This window comes from Streptopelia decaocto (assembly GCF_964273445.1).
Source record: "Streptopelia decaocto genome assembly, chromosome: 8".
Classification (NCBI taxonomy): Eukaryota; Metazoa; Chordata; class Aves; order Columbiformes; family Columbidae; genus Streptopelia; species Streptopelia decaocto.
In genome coordinates, this window is record NC_138662.1 from 17759267 (window position 1) to 17779838 (window position 20572).

General features: G+C 53.0%; 2 protein-coding genes across 4 annotated transcripts in view; both read right to left on the minus strand.

Moving 5' to 3' along the window:
* Positions 1-534: 534 nt before the first annotated feature.
* LOC309443426 (SRSF protein kinase 3-like) lies at positions 535-11591 on the minus strand (the record flags this gene model as incomplete). The annotated part of the gene is made up of 11 exons (XM_082060354.1): positions 535-1527; positions 3167-3259; positions 3345-3414; positions 3863-3970; positions 4407-4492; positions 5721-5883; positions 8356-8442; positions 8688-8792; positions 10841-10928; positions 11283-11391; positions 11549-11591. The coding sequence occupies 11 exons, from the start codon at positions 11589-11591 to the stop codon at positions 1340-1342; spliced, it is 1140 nt and encodes a 379-aa protein (XP_081916480.1). The 3' UTR covers positions 535-1339.
* A 4990-nt stretch (positions 11592-16581) lies between these two features.
* The window catches only part of PLXNB1 (plexin B1), an 81516-nt gene continuing 77525 nt past the window's right edge, over positions 16582-20572 (minus strand). For all 3 annotated transcript variants that reach the window (XM_082060213.1, XM_082060214.1, XM_082060212.1), the window contains one exon: positions 16582-20481. In XM_082060213.1, coding sequence (XP_081916339.1) covers positions 20377-20481 — 105 coding nt within the window. In that variant the 3' untranslated portion in view covers positions 16582-20376. The remainder of the gene's footprint in view (positions 20482-20572) is intronic.

The following is a 20572-nucleotide window of genomic DNA, read 5'->3' on the forward strand; positions in this document are numbered from 1 at the left end:
CCACTCCCGCTCCCCGTTGGCTGCCACGGCGCTACACCCCACCTCGCCGAGACGCCCGCCGCCGCCAACGCCTGGCCCGCCTATGCTTGCCATTGGTGGCCGAGCTGCCCGGGCCCGCCTGCGCTCCCGCCTCATTGGAAGCCGCACGTCCGACCCGCCGCTCGCCCCACGGTGCTGACGCGCCATTGGCTTGTGGAGCTGCTCGTCGGCGAGAGGCGGGGGGGGGAAGAGGCGGCCGCCAGCGTCGACGCTGTGCAGCCGGGCGGGCTGCGACAGTGCTTGCCGGCCGGGCCGCGCTACGTGCCGAGGGGCGGGGCCGGCGGGGGCCCGTCACCGCCCCCGCCGAGGCGCCGCTCGCCGCGGGGTAACTCCCGCGTCGGGACACGTGGCAGAAAGAAGGGGCGGTGCGCGCGGCCGGGATTCCTGGGCGGCAGCCGCCGCTGCACGGCGCGTGCGCAGGCCGGAGGGAGGGGGAACGAGGCGCGGGGCGCATGCGCGGGGCCTGCCGCTCGGCACGTCCGCGCCGCGGGGGGAGGGGGCGGCTCCGGGCCGGGGTCCCCGCAGGGGCTCGTCCCGGGCCTGGCGGGGCCGCTCTGCGGCGGCGGCCGCGCTGCCACCCCCGCCCGGCGGGCCGTCCTGAGGCGGGGGGCCGGCCGTGCCGGCAGTGCCGTCTCCTGGGCTCTCGCAGGCGGCGGTGCCAGCGCGGCGGTGGAGCGCGGAGCGGGCTGGGTCTCCGGGGCCCCACACAAAGGGCGTGAGGCGCTGACCGCGGGGCGGAGGCTGCGGGAGCCGGGCCCCGCTGGGCTGGGCCGGTGCCGAGCGCTGCCGCCCCCGCTGCGGTACCGCCCCTGCGGGGAGAGGAGGGGCCGCCCACCCGCGGCGGCTCCGCGGGCGCTGGGCGCGGCGCTACCGGCCGTCCTGCCGCCCGGCGGGAAGGCAGCTGCGGTCCCCGCCTCTGCCGGAGAGCGGGCGGGCGGCCGGGAAGGCTCCCCCGGCCTCAACAGCCGGGGAGACCGTGGGGCGTTAATTACTGATCCCAATTAACGCCGCGCGCGGATTACACCAACTAAAGGGACGTTCAAGGAAGGCGGACGGAGCCGAACAGCGGCGCACAGCCGGACGCTGCGGACGGGCGCTGTCGGCGCGCTGCCCGCTCCCGGGGTGTCTCGGCAGAGGGTGCGGCGGGGGAGCAGCGGCGCCGGGGGAGCCCGCGGAGCCGCCCGCGGCCCGCCCGGCCCCGCCGCCATCTTGTGCGCAGCGCCCGGCGCCCCCGCCATGGCCGCCCCCCGCGGGAGGGCGGGCCCGGCCGCTGCGGCGCGTCCCGGGAGCCGCGGGCCGGTCAGGGCGCGCCGAGCCAGGCGTGCTGCAGGCACTGCGCGGCGGTGGCGCGGCGCTCGGGCGCGTAGTGCAGCGCGGGGAGCAGGAAGGCGGCGAAGGGAGCGGCCTCGTGCGGCGGCCAGCGGTGTCTGTCGGCCAGGACGCTGTGGAGGCTGCGGGGGGACAGCCTGGAGATCCGCAGCAGAGCGCCTGGCAGAGACAGAGCACAGCGGCTTCGTTAGACGGGCGAGACCGGGACCGCCCCTCCTGCGGTTCATGCAGAGCACCCGGAGGTCCCTCCCTTCGTCTGTGTCAGATCCACCCGTCCCTTGCAGGTTCTGTTCTTGAGTGTTTCTCAGAAGTCAACTTTCCAAGCTCGTGTTTGGAGTCTCCCCGTTATTAAGTTACTTCTTACATGAGAATGCTGTCATCACTTAAAAGAATGAATCCTGTCTGCAGTTGCTAACCCAAAGATATATAAATCCTTTCAGTTTAAGTCAGTCTGCTCATGTAACAAAGTCACTTGCAAACACCTTATCATAAACTACAGACACTACTGGCCTTGCAGCTTCAGACCTTTTGAGGCCAGCACAATTAGTTCAGTCTGGCTTTAACAGAGATCCCCCGACTGTTGGACAAAGTGTCCTTTAGCTGAACATTGCTCATTATGCACTAAAAGGCTTATGTAATGCAATATGCAAATGTGTAACCAATTGGCTCTTTAGGGTGTGAGCGTAGTGATAAGACTTTGTATATAATGCCTTTTACTTCTTAGCGTGCTGGCTTTATTCCAGCATCCAGACTTGTGCAACTCTGTAAATAAATATCTCGTCTCTGTGTGCTGATTTGGCTCATTTACACCAGAACCCTGTTTGGGGGACAACAAGAAGATGCCAACAGTGTTCCTAGAACAGCCACATCAAAGCCATTGCTGCTTGTTCCCTGTGCCTGGCCACATGCAATCCAGAACGCACTGGGTCGTGTCAGTGCCATAGCTCACAAAACACTCATGTTTGATCTATTTGGTGTCTGCTAGATCCGTGGAGACCAGAAGAGTGCCCGAGAAGCTGTCCTTGTCCCCAGGTGTAAATGCAGTGATTCAGGTTAGGCACATGTGGTCAGGCCAGTTTGGTTCACATGGAGAATGAATATAGAACAAGAACCAGTTTTGACTCATTTCTTTAGAGCAAAGGGTGAGCAAAGGCTGTGAATGTGCAGGGAGGTGCTTGCTGAACTACAGCGTGGGACCAGCATTGAGTGAGTTGTGGGGTGGCTGGCAAGCATGAGTGCAGAGAAAGAGGATGCTGAGCTAAGCTGCCAAAGGATGGAGGTGTGATGTCTTGAAGTCCAAGACAAGGATTTCAAGCCTAATGAGTCAAAGGGAAAGGAACTGGGGAGAATAAAACAGAAGAGACATTATAGTTGGGTCTGAAGACTAACTATAGCAGCCAGGCTGGAAGGACACGAGTGTCCTGTTCCTGATCATCATTGTTATCTGCCAGGGAACGGGTGAAATCCAGCGTTCCGCGCCCTTCAGCCTCCCTGCTGTGTAGCTATTGCCTGTCCACGTTTCCACTCTCTCCCAGTCCAAAGGAGAAAGAATAGAAACTTTTTCCCTGTTGGGTGTTTGCTGTGACTGGTTTTCAGGATTTCGCGCTCATCCCTGGAACGCTCCTGGATTGCAAAGGTAGGCAGGGCAGGGAGTGTTGCTGCTCTGTATGAAACCTCCGCTTGCGTCCTGTCCCTGCTTGCAGCCTGCGTTGTGTAATGTAGATTTTGGGGTTTTCAGTGTGAGATGAGTAGGAGTATTTCAGAGATTCACAGTAAGCTTCCTTACTCCGATTCTTACCTGGCCTGCTGAAAAATTTCGTCGACTTCTTCCAGGAGAAAGCATTTTGAGGAGGAATTCTTCCTAGGAGTTCAATAATACGAGCAACATGATCTAGACAGAGGGAGGGAAAATATGTGTAGATTCAAAGACTGTGACACTTGTGTCTGTGAAATGAATAAAACTGATGGAATCCTACCGTCATCTCTGGAGAAGTATTTCCCGGCTTGAGGATCGAATAAACGCTCACCAGTTGCCATTTCAAATGCCTAGAAATGGAGGAGCATTGTTAATTCACTAACTGACCTGGAGTTTTTCTTCCCTATTAAGTGATAATACCAATTTCCCATCCTATCACACAAAACTGACCCTAAAACACAGAGATATTCGTGCTGCTTTGATCCGTTCTGTGGTGAAACAGCACCTTTAGACCCGTCAGGATGAAAACCAGTATGTGCCTGATTCACTCAAGCCCATGAGTTAACACACGTGGAATGTAAATTGCCTTGTAGCATAAACTAAGAGTGAATTTGGTCACAGCATACTTTCAGTTCAAAGTGAATGAGCGCACACAGCCCCTTTCTCTTTCTCAAGGAAGTCTTGCTCCCCACACAGCCAGTGCAGGTGGGTGCTGAGGACACACTGTCCCCAACCCGTTAGTGTCACTCCCCTCCCATGCATGTGCAGCATTGTCCCCAGTGTTGTCCCCAGCCCTACCAGGCAGCCCGTGCTCCAGATATCCGCAGGAGTGCCATAGTCTAACCCAAGCAGCACTTCCAGCGCACGGTACGGCTGGGTCTGGATCTCCTTGGAAAAAGGCTTGTACTGAAACAGAAGCAAACTCCGTCAAGGGACTAACAGCGACCCTTTGCTCACAAGCTTCCCGCACGGCGAGGGGGACGCGGGGTCAGAGCCAAATACGTGCGCTGAACGCTGCGCGGGGCACGCCAGGCACGTTCCCAGCCCCGCTGACACCGGGGAGAATTTATCCCTCAGCGTTTCACACTGAACACGGTTTTGAATTTCTAGTTGCAGGGACTGGCTGCAAGCTGAAGAAACGTGCAAAACTGACAGTGTCTCTAGGGTTACAGCGCCCAGCTCTGAGCTGGGAGTGCTGAATATAACAACCCCCTGAAATCAGCATCTCTTCAGCACATGGAAACAGCTATTTGGCTGTAAAAGGGCAGATGCATGGGGTGGGATGGAAAGAAGCACACAGCGTCCCCCATGGTCATAGGATGGAGACCGGGAGCAGACTCACTGTCCAGCACGCGCTGCCCAGATCTGCGATTTTCACTTCTATGCTCATTAAACCAGATTCTTCCAATCGACGGCTGAGGTCACTTGCTAGGTGGAAAGACAGAGAGAAATCAGGTCTTTCCAAACCAACAGGTACACAGCACTTAAATCAGGAGAGGGATGTATGCCCGCCTTTAAAGCTTTTCAGCCTAAAAGGTCCTAAAAATGCTTTTTATCATGAATAAAATACTACTTCTTTTATTTCTTTTTTTTTTTTTTTTTCCAAGGAAACACAAAGAAGAGCTGCTATCCAGTCAAAATCTAAGAGGACATTTGGGAGGACAGTAACTCGGGGTGGAGCGGTGTGACCGTGGGTCCTGCTGCAAGGTTCCTCCAGCACTGAGGTTAAATTCCTTTGTGCCCAGAGGAGAGCACGTCCTACCAGCACTAGTCAGACACAAACCATCTGTGATGGCTCCTTAGCCCTCAGCAATCCTGGCTGTCACAGACCTCGGACACAGCCTGCTTGGCAAGCGCCGCAAAGGTCACACTTTAATATGGCCCTGGAAAAACAGTGATTTTTGGTTTACTGCTTTACAGTGAGCTGTCAGTCTATGCCTAATATGCTTTTCTGCTCCAAGCAAAAGACTCAGTCACTAATTTAGCGTTTCCCAGAGTCTGAGAGACAAAACAGCACCGTCATGGGAGAAATGCTCAGGGGAGAATGTTGTGCAAAGATGATGCAAAGGGTCTCATTGCTGGGAGGTGCGCTGATCTCTCAAGAGGCACTTCAGCCCTATGTCTTATTTGATATTCACACCATTGTCTACAAATGAATTATGTCTCAAAGGGCCTTGAAGATTTGCAAAACATACAAGTCTCCCATAAACCTCAGAAATATAGGAAATAAAGAGTAGAAGTGTTGCACAGCTTTCTGATCAAACTATCTTGTATGTAAACCTTTCAGTGGCTGAAAACACTGGACACAAAGGAACTATTCTGTACCTGGAGCCATGAGAATGAGCTCCAAGGTGGTGGTGGGGCTGTTCACAGATGCCCGTGATCTGTAGTTGTCCTCCGTGCAAACCTCCCTGCCAAACCACATTTCTGTAGGTGCCTTGAGGAGCTTTTAACTGCTCAACCTGACATTTGTATTAAGCAGAGACAGCAGAGGCCTCTCAGCAGCATAAGCTGACTGTACTGTTCCGTACCGGCCATTGCAGGAGACAGGAACCTTTCCTGAGGTGTCTGTCCCTGCTGCCTCTCCGTTTTCCTCCTGGCAATAAAATCATAAGTCCCTTTTCTTGTTGAAAAAAAAAAAAAAAAGAGCACTCACCTGTCCCCTTTAGCCTCAAATCTGTTCTCTGTCCGCAGTCGAGCATACCGAGCAGAAGCCTTTGGAGGTTTTTGTCACGTCCGTACAGCAAGACGTTCTCTGGTTTGATGTCGGCGTGGATGATGCGGCAGCGCTTGTGCAGGAATTGCAGCCCCTCCAGCACCTGGGTGAGCAGGCAGCGCGTCACATCAGCCACGTGGGGGTCCCCACCGCCCCCCTGCCCCAGGGGTCAGGCACAGTGATTGTGCAGGTTGTGGATGCTCCAGTGTTGAAGAAAGGGGCGCTGATGGAAACTGTCTGCAATAAGTTGTGTCTGTGCAGTGGGTGCTCTGAACTAGGGGGGAGGTGCAGCCAGAAAAGAGGTGTCGAGGTTTGAGGTGGCCTTGGGGGGAACAGGGATGAGGGGTTTCATCACATGGTGTTGGCAGGAATGCTGTCATCATTTAAAAGAATGAATCCTCTCTGCAGTTGCTAACCTAAAGATATATAAATCCTTTCAGTTTAAGTCAGTCTGCTCATATAACAAAGAGTCACTTGCAAAATACCTAATGCTGAACAACAGACACTACTGACCTTGCAGCTTCAGACCTTTTGAGGCCAGCACAATTAGTTCAGTCTGGCTTTAACAGAGATACCCAGACTGTTGGACAAAGTGTCCTTTAGCTGAACATTGCTCATTATGCACTAAAAGGATTATGTAATGCAATATGCAAATGTGTAACCAATTGGCTCTTTAGGGTGTGAATGTAGCGATAAGATTTTGTATATGAAGCCTTTTACTTTTCTCGCTGGCACGCTGGCTTTATTCCAGCATCCAGACTTGTGCAACTCTGCAATAAAACTATATCTCGTGTCTGTGTGCTAAATTTGGCTCATTTCTATGCACAGTGGACAAAAACCCCCGTTTGGGGACAACAGGAGGAGCAGGTGCCCAGCACGCCGGGGGAGCCCGGTGGGGAAGGGGCTGTTTGGGGGAGGTGAAGGTGATATGCAGCAGAAAGTGGCGTGAAAATCCACAGATATCACAGAGAGAAGGGAAGAGGACAGGGCAACGGGGAGGCATTACAACCACAAAACTGAACTTTCTCCCAAAATAAATGCTCGTTGTTACATCCTCAGATCACAGTGCCTTCCAGCTGGTTATTCAAACGGAAGGTGGTTATAGGGTGACATGGCACGGGAGGGTGTCCCATCGAACTAGGGAAGTAAAGGAGGTTCAGCATAACCCAGACAGGAGGAGGGAGAGACCACGAGTGAGTGTGTGCAGAGAGGACTTAGGGCAGCGCAGGAGAACCATGTAGGGAAAGAACAGCTCGCGATGGAGCGGGGAGAGATAAACAACAGCTACCAGAGAGAAACAGTCGCTATCAGAAATCAGTAACAGCAAGAAGGCCGCTGGGAGAGTTACATATGCTTTTTAAACACTCTGGACAGTCATAAAGGGCTGGCAAATATTCTCTGTATTATCCAATTCTATTCTTGGATGAACACCAGCCCCAGGGAAATACCAACTTTAAATGGTAACTGTGAAACGTGGGGAAAGATTTAAATAGCTAAACAGGAATGAACCAGAAGCAAATACTGCCCCAATGCTAATCTGAGGGGGGTAAAAAAGGCTCTGAGATCTTTACAATTAAAGCAGATAAGGGAGTAGACCCACAAAAAGCTTGGGTGTGAAATGGGACACAGCAATTAATGCTGCTACCTTTTTGTTTAACTTATCCAGGTGTTAGTGGAGCTGCTCTAGAGGAAGAAGAGGCTATTCCAGAAAATGGGAGGAGGATGCGGTTTTCTTTCTTAGTGTCCCTAGAAGGGCACAGGAATCAGGGTTGTAAATCTTAATCTTGGCAAGCGTGCAGACTTCTGACAAATCTCGGCATGAGGGGCAAAATGTCATTTCAACTATTCTGAGGCCTCACTCAGGTTTCCCATTCCCAGCCAACACATAAGAACCTCAGTTTTCACCATCTGTTCGATCGGCACACCCCATCCTTCCAGGGGCTGAAGGAAGAGTTTGCTCTGAGCAGGAAAACCTCAACACGGGTGCAGGACCAGCCAATCAACCCAGCATTTCAGAAAGACATGAGCGCTGAGAGGATCTCAAGCACCTTTGGTGGTGCTGGGGAGATCACCAATGGTCTCGCATTGCTGCCCGAGGGGACTTCTCAGGGCAGAGATACACGTGGTTTCCCCACAAGATGCATCGTTCTGTCGGGCTGTTTGTCCTCCTGTGAGCAGCAGAGCTGCGGGGGAATTCGGTGATCCCGGAGATGACGGGAGCATAAGGGCCACCCGTGTGTCCCTGGGCTGCGACCCTCCATGCCGGTGGCCCCGACTTCTTCCCGAACCCAGTGAGGCTGCAGGCTTGGGCAGTATGTGCTGCTGTATTAATGGGAATGCGATGACTTCCCACTCTGTGTTTTAATTAACTTTTTCTCTCCTTACACCCAAAATAAATAGTTACTGTTTTCCTTAAAAAAATACCCACGTGCCTTGGGCACTCCCCCTGCATTGCCCCTTTCTTTGCAGATGCAGTCATGGGGTTTGTGGCAGATGACCCCAGGATTAAGACTATGGCATGTCCCCCAAACAACAGTCCTGTGGTGCCCTCACCCCGTCCCAGCTGAGCTCTCACCTGCTGTAAAGACTTTTTCACAAAAGGCAAAGGCAGTCCCTGGGCTGCGTAGTTCCCCATCAGACATCGCAGGGAAGGACCCAGTGCCTCAAATACCAAGCACACATGTGGCAAAGAGTCAGGGATTCACTAACGGAGAGAAGATGCTACCACCAACCTTTTGCCCTCCACCAGAGTAGCCAAATATCTCCCCTCCAAACCTCTCCCCTCCAGCCACCTCTGTGTGCCCCGGTCCAGCTGCTGCCCTGCTCATCCTCATCCAGGAGCCCAGCCCTGGGTTTTACACCATCCTGCGGCGCTCCAAGGCCAGCCCAAGGCTTTGCTGACAGCACTTGCAGCAGAAGGATATGGAAGCCGTTCTCTCCAATCATCCTGAAGTCATCTAACAAACAGACAATGTTTTCTCCTGCCTGGTCCTTCTTCTTCATACTACTCACCTGAGGGGGAGGATTCCAAGAAAGGTGCAGTTAGAGACATATATACACACAAGGACACCTTGCACCCATTTTATCCCGTTCTACAGACCTTCCTTCCAGGAGTTGGCACTTCCATGACAAATCTCATGAAAACAGCATCAGGAAAATCAGGCTCCAAACACACAAGCAAAGTCTGTTACCAAGGAATGAGTTTCTGTATGTTGTCTAGCTCTCGACTAGGTGGGACCATCACCCTCACAGTGTACGATTAACTCAAACCAAACCTGCTAATGGTGTCTAGCACACTTTCCACTACTTATTCTATCCCATGCAGGCCCAGAAAGTGCTCCTGCTTGTGCTGGGAGGGGATTCCCCCAAGCCCACAGCTCCCTGCTCCCAGCAGCAATGGCTGGAGAGCAGCTCCCATGCCTGGAGGAACCCAGTGAGGTGGGTTTCTTTGGGCTGAAAAAGGGTTGGCTATGGGCAAGTACTGCAGAGATCTAGAAGATATGGAGTGGCGGTGGAGTGGGTGAAGACAGATTTTTAATACAAGGACCAAGGGCACTTGAGAGGTTCAAAAACAAAGCAGAGAAGATGGTTCTTCACACAGCATGTGGCTAAGCAGGGGCGTTTCTTGTGACGGGGGCTGTAGGTGCTGAAGCCTGCATGCTCTCACAGCAAAGCAGAGCAGGTGTCCGAAAGTAAACCTATGGAGAATTACTGCCCACGCAGACATCACCCTTGGGCCAAGAAATCTCCATCTGGAAACTGCTGTAGGCCAGGGGAGTGTTCGGTGGGAGCAGCAACCTGTGCTTAGCTTGACCTTACAGCCCTCTGGACACCTGCTGCTGGCCCAGGGTGCTGGGCTGGGGAACCCCGGGTCTGTCTGCACACGGGTGCTACATCACCCCGAGGTCCCACACCTGCATGGCCAGGTGTCTCAGGAGTTCGCTCTCACACAGCACTGGTCCTGCTACAGCAATTCATACTTTTTTTGACTCTTCAGAGCCATAAGTGTCAGGATTTCGGTTTGGCACGTTGTGCAGCTGCCAGATCCACCTGCACCAGCACCAGGAGGTTTGTGCTGGCATGACAAGGTGAGCAGCTGTGGAAGCCCAGGAGACCAGGTCACCTGTGCGGGCAGCTCTGCAGGCACCGGGCACCCCGTGCTGGTGGGAACAGCCCTGGGAACCAGCTGTATTCTGCTGAATGGGAAGGCGTGTCTTACAGAGAATTAGTAATAAATCAAGGGTAAGGCTCTGGCTGTGTGCAGGATTGTGCTGATGCACAGAAAAGCAGCCCTCTGATTACATTAAATTAGCGCCACTTGGTGCTTCCTCTTGCATCACGGAGTCTGGCTCGTGTCCCTTTGGATGTGGGCCTAGAGATTTACAGGTGTGAACCAAACCTTTCTCAGACCTGTTGGAGAAAGACCTCAGCGTAATTTGAAATGCAAAATGTAGTGGCTTTTACTCATCTAAAGCTGATGTAATTTTGTATTTAGGCAAACTCGAAGAATTGTAACCACGAGCTTTCTAGAACTAGCAGGTCAAGCCATCTTCAAAGGCTGAGACCCAGATACAGGCACCTAATTACCACATCCATTAGCAAAGGCAGGAGGAAGCTTTCTGACTTCAGACATTTATTAAATTTATGCTTCATCCTGCATTCTTCTTTGCAGATGTATCCTTTTACTTCAGTATCAGTGCTGTGAGCAATGCCCTCTGAGCTGGGCACCACACAAATACAGCGGACACGCTCCCATCTCTTCCCTAACATCGTTACCACATTTTGCTGTTAATCATCTGCCTTTTCTTTCTACAGGTTTCTCCTATTTACTGGATTTTGGTCTCAGCTGGAAGAAATGGGCTGAGAGGGCAAGTGGGACACAACCAGCAGGTCCCAGTGTGACAGGAGGAAGGAGAAGGTGCCTGTTCCAGAGGCCAGTGCTAAATCTGGATCCTCAGACTGAGACCTGAAGGGCACAGGGACGATGAGGATGATGAGGCTGATACTCAGACCTGAACTCAGTGGCCATCCCCATGGAGCACAGCCCAGGATATACATACGCAGCGCAGGAGAGCGACCTCATCCTGGGCAGCCTCAGCAAAGCCTTCCCTGCTTTTCAGGACCTTCACTGCTACGTGTTTCTTCCTCCTGGGAAACAAATCACAGCTGCCATCCGAGGTGTGCCAGGGTGTCCCTGACCAGCAGCACCTCCCAGTGCTGGCAGCAGAGTGACCCAGAGACCAGCAGGGGACCGGAGAGAAAAAGGCAGAGCACGGACACTGCAGGGTCTAAATGAGAAGAGCAAATGCAGAGCAAGGGCTGATCCCACCTCAGGTGTGCTCTTTGGTTTCTGGGCACCAGCTCTGCTCATTGCACCCCACCAGGCTCGCTGCCAAGTGTGCCCTGTGCTCGGGGATGCCAATGTGCTCCTGTGCCCTGCTGCTTCTGCCCAGGGGATCAGCCAGCCCTTCCCGCCTCCCCAAAAAGCGGTCAGCCCCTCACCTCATGTCTTGGCACAGCCAGACGGTGGCAAAGGCTCCGCAGCCCAGCTTGCACAGAGCCTGGTATCGCATGTTGAAGACCTCTCCTTCCCGAGTGGGGTGGTGGCCTCCTGTGGGGACCGTCACTGAGAGACAACACTGACATCTCTATATGCTCTTAGACCGAGAGAGCAGCTGAGAACAGCCGTTCTCCTGGAGGAATGGCCAGACACGTCCCAGTGACCTCCTTCAGCCTGGGAAGAGCCTGGCACGATTCCAAGGACTGACCTGTGCGCTGGGCTGCCGGCACCTCCTGCACCCCCAAATCCATGGCCCAGCAGATCCCGGTACAAGGGGATGGAAGCAGCGGGGAACCGGGTTGTGGGGCACGAGTGGTGAGGTCTTCAGCACTTTACTCCTTGAAAGAGAGGTGCGGAGCTGCAGGGTGGCCGTGCATCTGCTGCGGGCTGCCCACATTGACCCCCTCTTCTATCCCTGCCGTCCCCTTGTCTCCTTCCCTCCCATCCGCTACATCAGCCCCGGGAGCCGGGCTGTTACAAAAGCCTCTGGCAATTCGTGCAGGCAGGGATTATTTTAAGAGTTCAGAAGAGGAAAGCTGGCAGGCTGGGCAGGGATGCTGGGTGTGCGGCCGCGCTGGGGCCGGGCGGGAGTCTCAGGTTTCCCTGTGCCCAGTGTGGATTTTCAGGGGCTTAGCAGGGACTGGGGGACCCCCTCCCGCTCCCATCCCAGTCCCAGCTGGGCAGGGGACACATCTGGGCTTTTGCTGGCAGGAGGATCCTTGTGCTCCAGATGGGTATGAAGCAGAACCTGCATTTTAGACACTACAGATGTGTCCGCAGCCCAACCCCGGGGCTGGAGCAGGGGTTTATCACTGGGCTCATCACTGACCATCCCATGACACTGTAGCAAGAGGCTGTGACGGAGGGGGAGGCTGTTCCCGGGGCTTGTTACTATGACAGCCCAAGGTACAAACACCGAGACAGTGCAGACGGACGGATGCAACTGCTGTCCCCCCACCCCGCAGCAATGGTGTAGAATTGGCTTCAGCAGCAGCCACCTGAAATCGCAGCCCAGAGCCCACGTTGCTAATGGAAACATAGATGTAAGCGGCTGTCGCTGGGCACTCCCGACCCAGCCTTTTGTAACTTGGAAATGTCAGTTGCTGTATGGCCAAAGCTTCAGGTTAGCACACATTCCCAGAGCTTGTGACAGGTGATAATAATCCCAGCAGAACTTTAACATGAGTAGAAATATTGACCTTTAAATCCTTCAAATCAGGTTGCTAAAGCTAAGAGCTTGTCTGCTCCAGAGGATTTTCAGAAATAGTTCTATTAGATTGATGAGAAAGTAATTGTGGTTTTGGACGTGCTTTAGTGCTAGATTTAGGTTATGGGTGGTCTCAATGATCTTAAGGGTCTCTTGCAACAAAAATGATTGTATGATTCTATGATACTCTGACTATTACTCTTATCTTCCAGATATATTTAGATTATAAGCCTTTGGTAAATACTCCAGCTTTTTTCAACATGATTTATACCACTGAACATTGTATGGCTCTGTTCAATGAAGGGGGTTACCCTAAACCGCCCTGAGAGCAAAATAACATAAGATAGATACACATCATTTAAAAACATCTGTAGAAAAGGACAGCAAACATAAGTGAGCATTTTTGAGATATGTCCAGTGGTTAAAAACCTTCCTAGAGACACAGTCTTTCAACTCAGCTTTCCAACCCAAAACAATACCAAGAAAATGCAATGCAATGCAATGCTTTTCTGGCAGACACTGTACGAGTTGGTTCTATTTAACCTTTGTTGAAAAGATCAAAACTAGACTCCAACATGGGACAAAACAGACTCCAATGTGGGACACTGCACCATTTCACCCAGTTCCTCCATTGAGCCCCAGGTACCATCATGTTCCCATCACTACTGGGCAAATGGGAAGATAAATAGAGCCCCGAAAAATAACTTCTAAGAATCTGGACCACAGGAAGGGAAGTGAGGTGGAAGCAGTAGTGAGAACAACAGTCAGTACCAGCCTTTAGTCAGAGCATTGCAGGAGAAACCTCATCCAAACCAGGAATCCTCATGCAATTCAAGGCCTTGGGCCAGATCATGTTCTTCCCCCTCTTCTTCCATTGCTCAGATGCACCCTCGCACTCTCTTCTTTCACAGGTCTCCTCCCATTCTCCAGCTGATCACCTCTCCATTGCTGGCATTCTACCTTGGGAAGGTCTCCTCTGGGCTTTTCTTTGTCGAGCCACTGGCCTCGGGGAGCAATTCCAGTGCCCCAACAGCCAGACCTCGTCTGGGGAGGAGATCTTGCCTGGCCTGCAGCTGCTATTAATAGTGGGCTGGTGGTGGCAGCAGGAGCCACATGACGGGGAGTTGTTCGGGGACAGTAACATCTCATAGGTGCTGAGACAGAGCCGTGACTTCCTCAAAAGACAAAGGTTTCATCCCAGATGCTGCTGCTCCCCTCTCAGCACAGGTCTAATTAAGGGTGAGTTTGGGCTTGAGAGACTGACTCTGTCACGGACAAACCAGATTACCTGAGCTGACATTGCTCCGGTCACCTACACCCGCACAGCAGTCTGAAAGGGGCTCAAAATCCCGCCCCCCCGCATCGTATTTTTACATCTCTAACTGTGGCATTTACGCTGTTCAGAATCAGTCTCCTTTAGGCATAAACCTCCAGGATGCTGCATGTCTGTATGGCCACTCTTTTCAGCAAATACTCATGTCTTTATCTACGAAACAGAGGTGAAATTAAAAATTTCCTTATTTGTGCACAGACTGAACATGTAATTAACCTCACAAGCTCCTGCCTGACCAGAATCTGCCCGAGCCTTCTTCACTAACACTATATCAGGATGGCAGGGACTGATCGGAGAGCCGGGCAACAGCCTTCGAGATTTTATTCTGTCGCTCACTATTCACCTGCCAAAGGACAACTCAAGAGGGTGTGGAGGTGGGAGTTGACCAGCATCTTCTCTTAGTGGATTGTTATGGCAATAGGAGACTTCAGTGGGAAAGTAGGAGCTGAACACAGACACAGGGTCTAAATTGCATCCTAGCATTAGGGTTGATGGAGCAGAAATGAGGCAGGTCTGTCCTTAAGCAGCAAGATTTTACCTCTGTCCACCCTCGTTAGATGGATGCACTGGCAAAAGATGAGGAGCATTGCTATGCAGCTTGGTACAGGAGAGTCAAACGCACTTTTCTAAGATTTGTGATAAAGAACCATCAGTGCTTTAAAGTCCTTCACTGCTGGATGTCTTCACATTAAAAACAACTGTTACTTTGCTTTTGTCATTCAAAGCTACGTCGTCCAGAACATACTGGCTTGCTGCAGGCCTGGATTAGGTCAGAGAACTTCAGCCCAAACCCAAACTGGTCCTGCCTGGTCCGTGAGAGCCACAGGCAGGGAGCAACGCTCCAGGACAACTGCCCCTGCCCTGCACGGGGACCTGCCCACAGCCAGTCAGCGCCTGGACCTCTGGATGCGCAGAACTCAGCAGAGCAACACATCATCTGCACGAACACAGACCTGGGAAGCACTCGCTGAGCGCAGCATCCCTGCGAGTCACAACATGCAGGATTCAAGCAGCCCCGGGGTCCCTGTGCAGACTTACGGTGCAGCCGCTCGCAGGCGCCACTCCCGTTGTCATCTGGCTCCTTCTGGAGCTGCCCAAAGTGAGGTACCAGCTGGTCCCGCTCCCCTTTTAGTCTGCGCTGCCCGGGAGGGGTGTCCTTGAGCAGACCAGGCTCTTGTGTGTGGCCGGGCAGCCGTGGTGAGGAGCGGGGCTGGGTATCGGGTCACAGCACCGCTTCTGGGAACAACCTTGGCTGCGGGAGAGCAGGAGACCTGGGACAGCTGCCGGGGATTCACTTTACTGCTGGCCTCTCCCTGCCCTGCCCTCCTCCCTGTCTGTCAGCTCCGCAGTATCCACAGCAACTATTTATAGAGGTAAATCCACAGCTCTACAGAGATGGAAATGGAGAAATCCTTCCCTTCTCCACTGTCCCCAGACACGTGGGGCTGCCCGGTGCTTCCCACTGCTCCCAGTGTCACCCAGCATCTCCTGCCCGTGCCTGGCCGAGGGGACAAGCTCCCCAGGGACACCCCAGTGCCACGCTGCCTGACTCAGGCACCGCAGCCCACACACAGCGGGACACAACCCACCCTGGAACTGGTGACCGCAGAGCACCCGTCTCCTGTTCCTTTTTCTTGGAGAGTAACCACGACAGCAGCATCCTCCCGGCAGCCCTGTCCCACCAAGTGGGAACCCTGGCATCCCGGCACCACATAACACCAAGGAGCAAACAAGCCACACACGAAAATAAATAAATTAAAAAATAAAATCACATATTTTCTCGGCTGCCACAGCCTTGCAGCAGAGCTGGGCATGCCCCGGCCTCCCCCGCGCTGGGGCCCCGGTGCTGTACAGCTCGGGTTTCCTTGCCCAGACCAAGCCCCAGCCCTGCAGCAAAGGGTTAACCCTGTCTAAGAGGAGCTCTGCTGCAGACCCAGCCTACCAAAGCCAGCTCGGCCCCTGTAGTGCTGCTCCCCTCCGCTCTCACCTGCCCTCCCCACACTAAAAATACCAAGGAGCGGGCAGAGGCTGCACCAGGCTGGGTGCTGAGCGGGAGCCGGGGAGAAAATATTCATAATCCTTAAAAGGTCAACAAGAACACACACATAGCGTAAAAGGGGACTAAAGCGGTGACATGAGATGGGTGAGAGCAGGGAGAAGCAGATGAACCCAAAGCTCTGCTGGTGAAAGAAGAGGGGGTGGAGGGGAAGGACAGGGGAGATGGGAGACAGCTTTAAGCCTGGAAAGAACTACACAAATAGTTTAGGAATTATTTGACTAATTTAGGAAGACTGGTTCCTGCCTCATGCTGGTGGACAACAGTGATCAGCAGAAACCGTACTTTAAGCAGCCCCACTATGGAAAACCACCACCAGAGCCAAAACGCGCCCCATGCCCCAGCCCAGCTCCCACAGCAGATGGAAACTCCCGCAACCAGAGCTCCGGGAACAGCAGAGATGCCACGATGTAGGAGTCGTCATCAGCGGAAGGTGGCACAAGATCATCTTGAAGAAACGCAGCCGGTATCTCACAGCCGGTATCTGAGGAGGGAAAAGCCCTTGGTTCCTGCACCGCTGGTCCTGGCGCTCGGATCAGCGTCCGCTTCGGAGAAAAAGAGGCAAACAGATTTGGGCCAATTGCACCACTGTGCAACACGAGCATGACACGCAGGTTGCATATTAAAATTTATTGAATTATCGTGTAAGAATTCTCTTTATTAAAATCATTTGGACTCTAAACTGATTATTTACAGACAAAAACTCTTATATCACCAATAGATTCCTACATCTCAGAACAGTATCTACAAACAGTTATTACACTATGTAACAAAATTCCGATTTTTTTTTTTTCAAGCTCTTTATATTAATTATTAATTCCAATTTGAGAAAGACAGTACCTCGGGTGCTCTGAGCAGAACTCAAGGTGTGGCAGGGCATGAATGCAGGTCAGGCCATACTGTAACAGACACCAAGTCACAGGGCTGGGAGAGGGCAGAGTCACCAGGACAGGGGACCAGGAGAAAGACTTTTGGAGCAAACGTGCTGGGTGTTCTGGAAACCAAAAGAATCATCCCGACAAGAAAGGCACCAAAAAAGCAGCATCTCACTTAAACCGGGGCATCCCCTGAAAAAGAAACGGCATCCACTGAGGCAGCAGCTTCTGAGAACCCTCTGTTTTCATTAAAAAAATTAGCCATCATTTCTGCCACCAAAAAAAAAAAAAAAGAGGCTTCCAGGTACAGCACAAAATTTGCCAGCAGAGAGATGAGAGCAAGTGCTCTCACATCGACGTGGCATGGGTGCCAGCTGCTCCCGGTCATGCCAACAGGAGAGACATTTAAATACACTAACGGATATTTATCTTAATACTGATCAGTTCTCGGCGTTTCGCCCAGACCAGGTGGAAGCAAGTTTCTTTCTCTGACTGCAGCATTAAATAAATGCTCACGCCTGCCGTTCAAGAACGTCCCCTTTCTGAGAATAGGATTAAATCAGTGATGTCCCCCCGCTGCGCACAGAACGTGCTCCCCATAAGAAAAAGGGAACATCCCCGGAGGATTCTCCATCCTTCAGAAGGAGTGTCCGTCTCCAGAGTTTCTGACAAGCTGGTCATGGAATCAGGCAGAGAATGGAAGAAACTCGGAAGGATCGTGAGAAATAAATAAATAAGTTCTTCCCTACGAGAGGGAATTTTCATAACGAAACCTGTTTTGTGCAAATTTAAAAAAGCAACAGAACCCTGTCGTAGTAACGGATTTTGCCACAGGAGAGGGGCATGGACGGAGGGAAGAGGGGCCATGCCCGAACACCTCCGCTAATCCCAGCGAGGGGCTGTCGCTGCGTGTCCGCGGGGAGGACGACGCCGGTCTCTACAACACCGAGGTCGGACGGATGGGAGGTGATGGGCACCACCAGCTTTCAACCCTCACTGTGCCAGCTGTGCAAGGACAAGCTCCAGGTGTTAAATAAGTCAATCACCTACATTTAGCTCTATTTTCAAGTCTTGATTATTGCTCTAATAAAAGTGGGTTTTCACAGATACACTCAGAGAAAGAAGATGATTTCTGACATCCAGGAGCACTACTGAAAAGCAAAGAGGACGTGGAGTCTCCTCACCCAACAACTTAAGCCAGACACTTTGGCAGCTCATGATTCCAGGAGAGCCACCAAGTCCTCCTCCCTTTGCCCATGTGAGCTGGATTCAGAATTAAGCCCCAAGCCGCCCTCTTCTGGGAAAGAGCAGAGATAATTCTACAAATAACAGGGGCAGACGTTAATAGTCTGCAGAGCCCTAAATCCAGCAGGGAGCCTGGGGCTCCTGGCAGACGCTCAGCCACAAACTGCACCGTGGTGCCTGGGGCAGAACGTCCATCCATCGACGCACATGGGGACAACGCGGCCCTGCCACGACACCTGAACCTGCTGCAAACCAGGGAATCACCTCCTGCAGTTCTAAGGGAATGGGCTTCACTGATGTGCATCCTATCTGCTTTCTCCCACCTGACAGTCCTTCCCTCCACTTAGCTTTTGTGGGGCTGATTTAATCAGATTTGGTTGAGACAGGTTTCAGAGATGCTAAGTTCCCATAAGTTTAGTGGAAACAGGTGGGCAGGCAGGAGCGAGACCCAAACCGGTGCCCACCTCGGGGAGAGAGGCAAATTCTGCGCCCTCCTTTCCACCCGGCAGCAGCCAGCTTGCTCACGGCTCTGTGGAGGTGGCACAGGGACATTTGCCGCACTCTGGGCACACAGAGTACCTGGGAATGCTGCTGAGAGGGTCGCAGGACCTTTGCAGGAGAGAGCCCAGCGTTAGCGTGTTATACTGCCCAGGGAACAGTTTTGCACCGGTGCAGCACGCACACAAAGCCACAGGGCTGATCTGAATTACCGCTATATGCAACATAAAGAGAGGTAGGGACAGCATCCTGCTCTGTTCTAGCTCCGACCCATCCTGTCCCACACAATCACTGCCTCGGGGAAGTGACAGAGTCATCAGAGGTGTCTACCTGCCCCAGGCAATGCAGGACATCAGCGTGGAATTAGCAGCAGGGGGGTGAGAATGAGGAGGGCACCCTTATAAATGGGAATTTGCTCCCAGAAGGGCAAAGCACTCTGTGCACAAGGCATAGGAACAGAGGAAGGAGCAGCAAGGAGCTGCCCAGGGACAGCTGGTGACTCACTGGGCTTGTGCCTGCTCCCGCCTCTCCTCCCTGACACCAACCATCCCCGTTTGCAGGACACCTGATGCTCCTTGGGAACAACACAGTTGTGCTTCCCGGCTTCCTCGAGTTCACAGCTCAACAAATAACCCTTCTGTGTGTGCAACAGGAGTCTGTGAAGCGAAACGGCGGTAAGGTGTAAGGCGAGCCTAACTGAAGAGCACACAGCTAAGCCTGGAACTGAGCTGCAGGGAAAAGTGAGCTGCTGTTACGACAACAGAGACATCTACGAGTCATCCCTGTGGACAAAGCAGTGGAGAAAATGTTGCTCCAGTGCTGACAGACGTTTGTCAGTAGAAGTGCACAGAGATACTTCTCCAAGAAAAGCTTTGTCTCAAAGCCACAAAATTAAACATTCTCCTTTAGCATTTAAATACATTAACTTTCTGAGGGTATTTACAAGTCCAGTTCAGAGCAGCAGAACAGTGAGACACCGGAGGGAGGGGAAGTGGCACAAGGCATTTGTGCTTTTCCAAAGAGCAGGGCAACCTCTGACCGTGAGGAACCGGGAAGACGGATCCCAAGCCAGGTCAGTGGAGACTGAGACGAGCCAGGCAGCGACTCTCACACGCTGAATTTGTCCTGAGGGAAAGGGCGAGGGGCCACTGTCCCTTTACAGCAGGGCCCCAGGCAAGAGCATGTGCTGGTGAGCACATCACATCCACGGAGATGCCACGCAGACCAGAACACTGGGGAGCAACAAACCGTCGCCATTGGATGCTCTCCTTTCTACATCCCACATCCAGGACCAGCGGGGACATTGCTGCAGGGAAGTTTCTCAGGTGGGACACTGCAGGAGTGCTGGCCAGCTGGGGACAGAGGTTTAGCAGAGCTGTCAGCCTGGGGAAAGCGTCCTGGTCCCCGCTGAAGTGAGTGGCTGCAGCAGGGGAGTCTCCCAGCACTGGCAAGGGCATCGTGCAAAGCCCAGTGCTCGGCTGTGTCACCTGGCTCTTCAACAACGGTGTTTGGAAACTTGGCACATTCATGTAACATCCGTAGGAAGGAGCTGTGTGGTCTCCCTGACTGTCTGCCAGAGGAAACCCCAAGTTTGTTTTGTTATTGTTTTTGTTTTGCTTTTAAAAAGAAGAAAAAAAAAAACCTGTAAAAATATTCTCTGAGATGCAAGGACGCTTGTACTTTGTACTGCCTTGGCCATCCCTGCACATGTCACCCGCGGGTTCCTCGGAGAGTCAGGTTCCAATGGCAGCAGGACACCCTGTGTGTCGCTGGGACGAGCACTGTCCCCGTTCAGCCAGGGAGAGCAGTCTGTCTGCGCCTGTCACAAATCCGTCACTTTATTCTCCACAGCTGCTGCGATCTGTTGTAGTCTGTATCCGAGCTGCATCTTCTGTGCCGTTGGATCTTCTTCCAAGGCAGTAATGATCTGCAACGAGACAGAAATCACTGGTCCCCTTTCTCCAGCACACGACGCCGGCAACCAGCTCAACTCCACGCACAGTGGAAAGCCCTGAGCT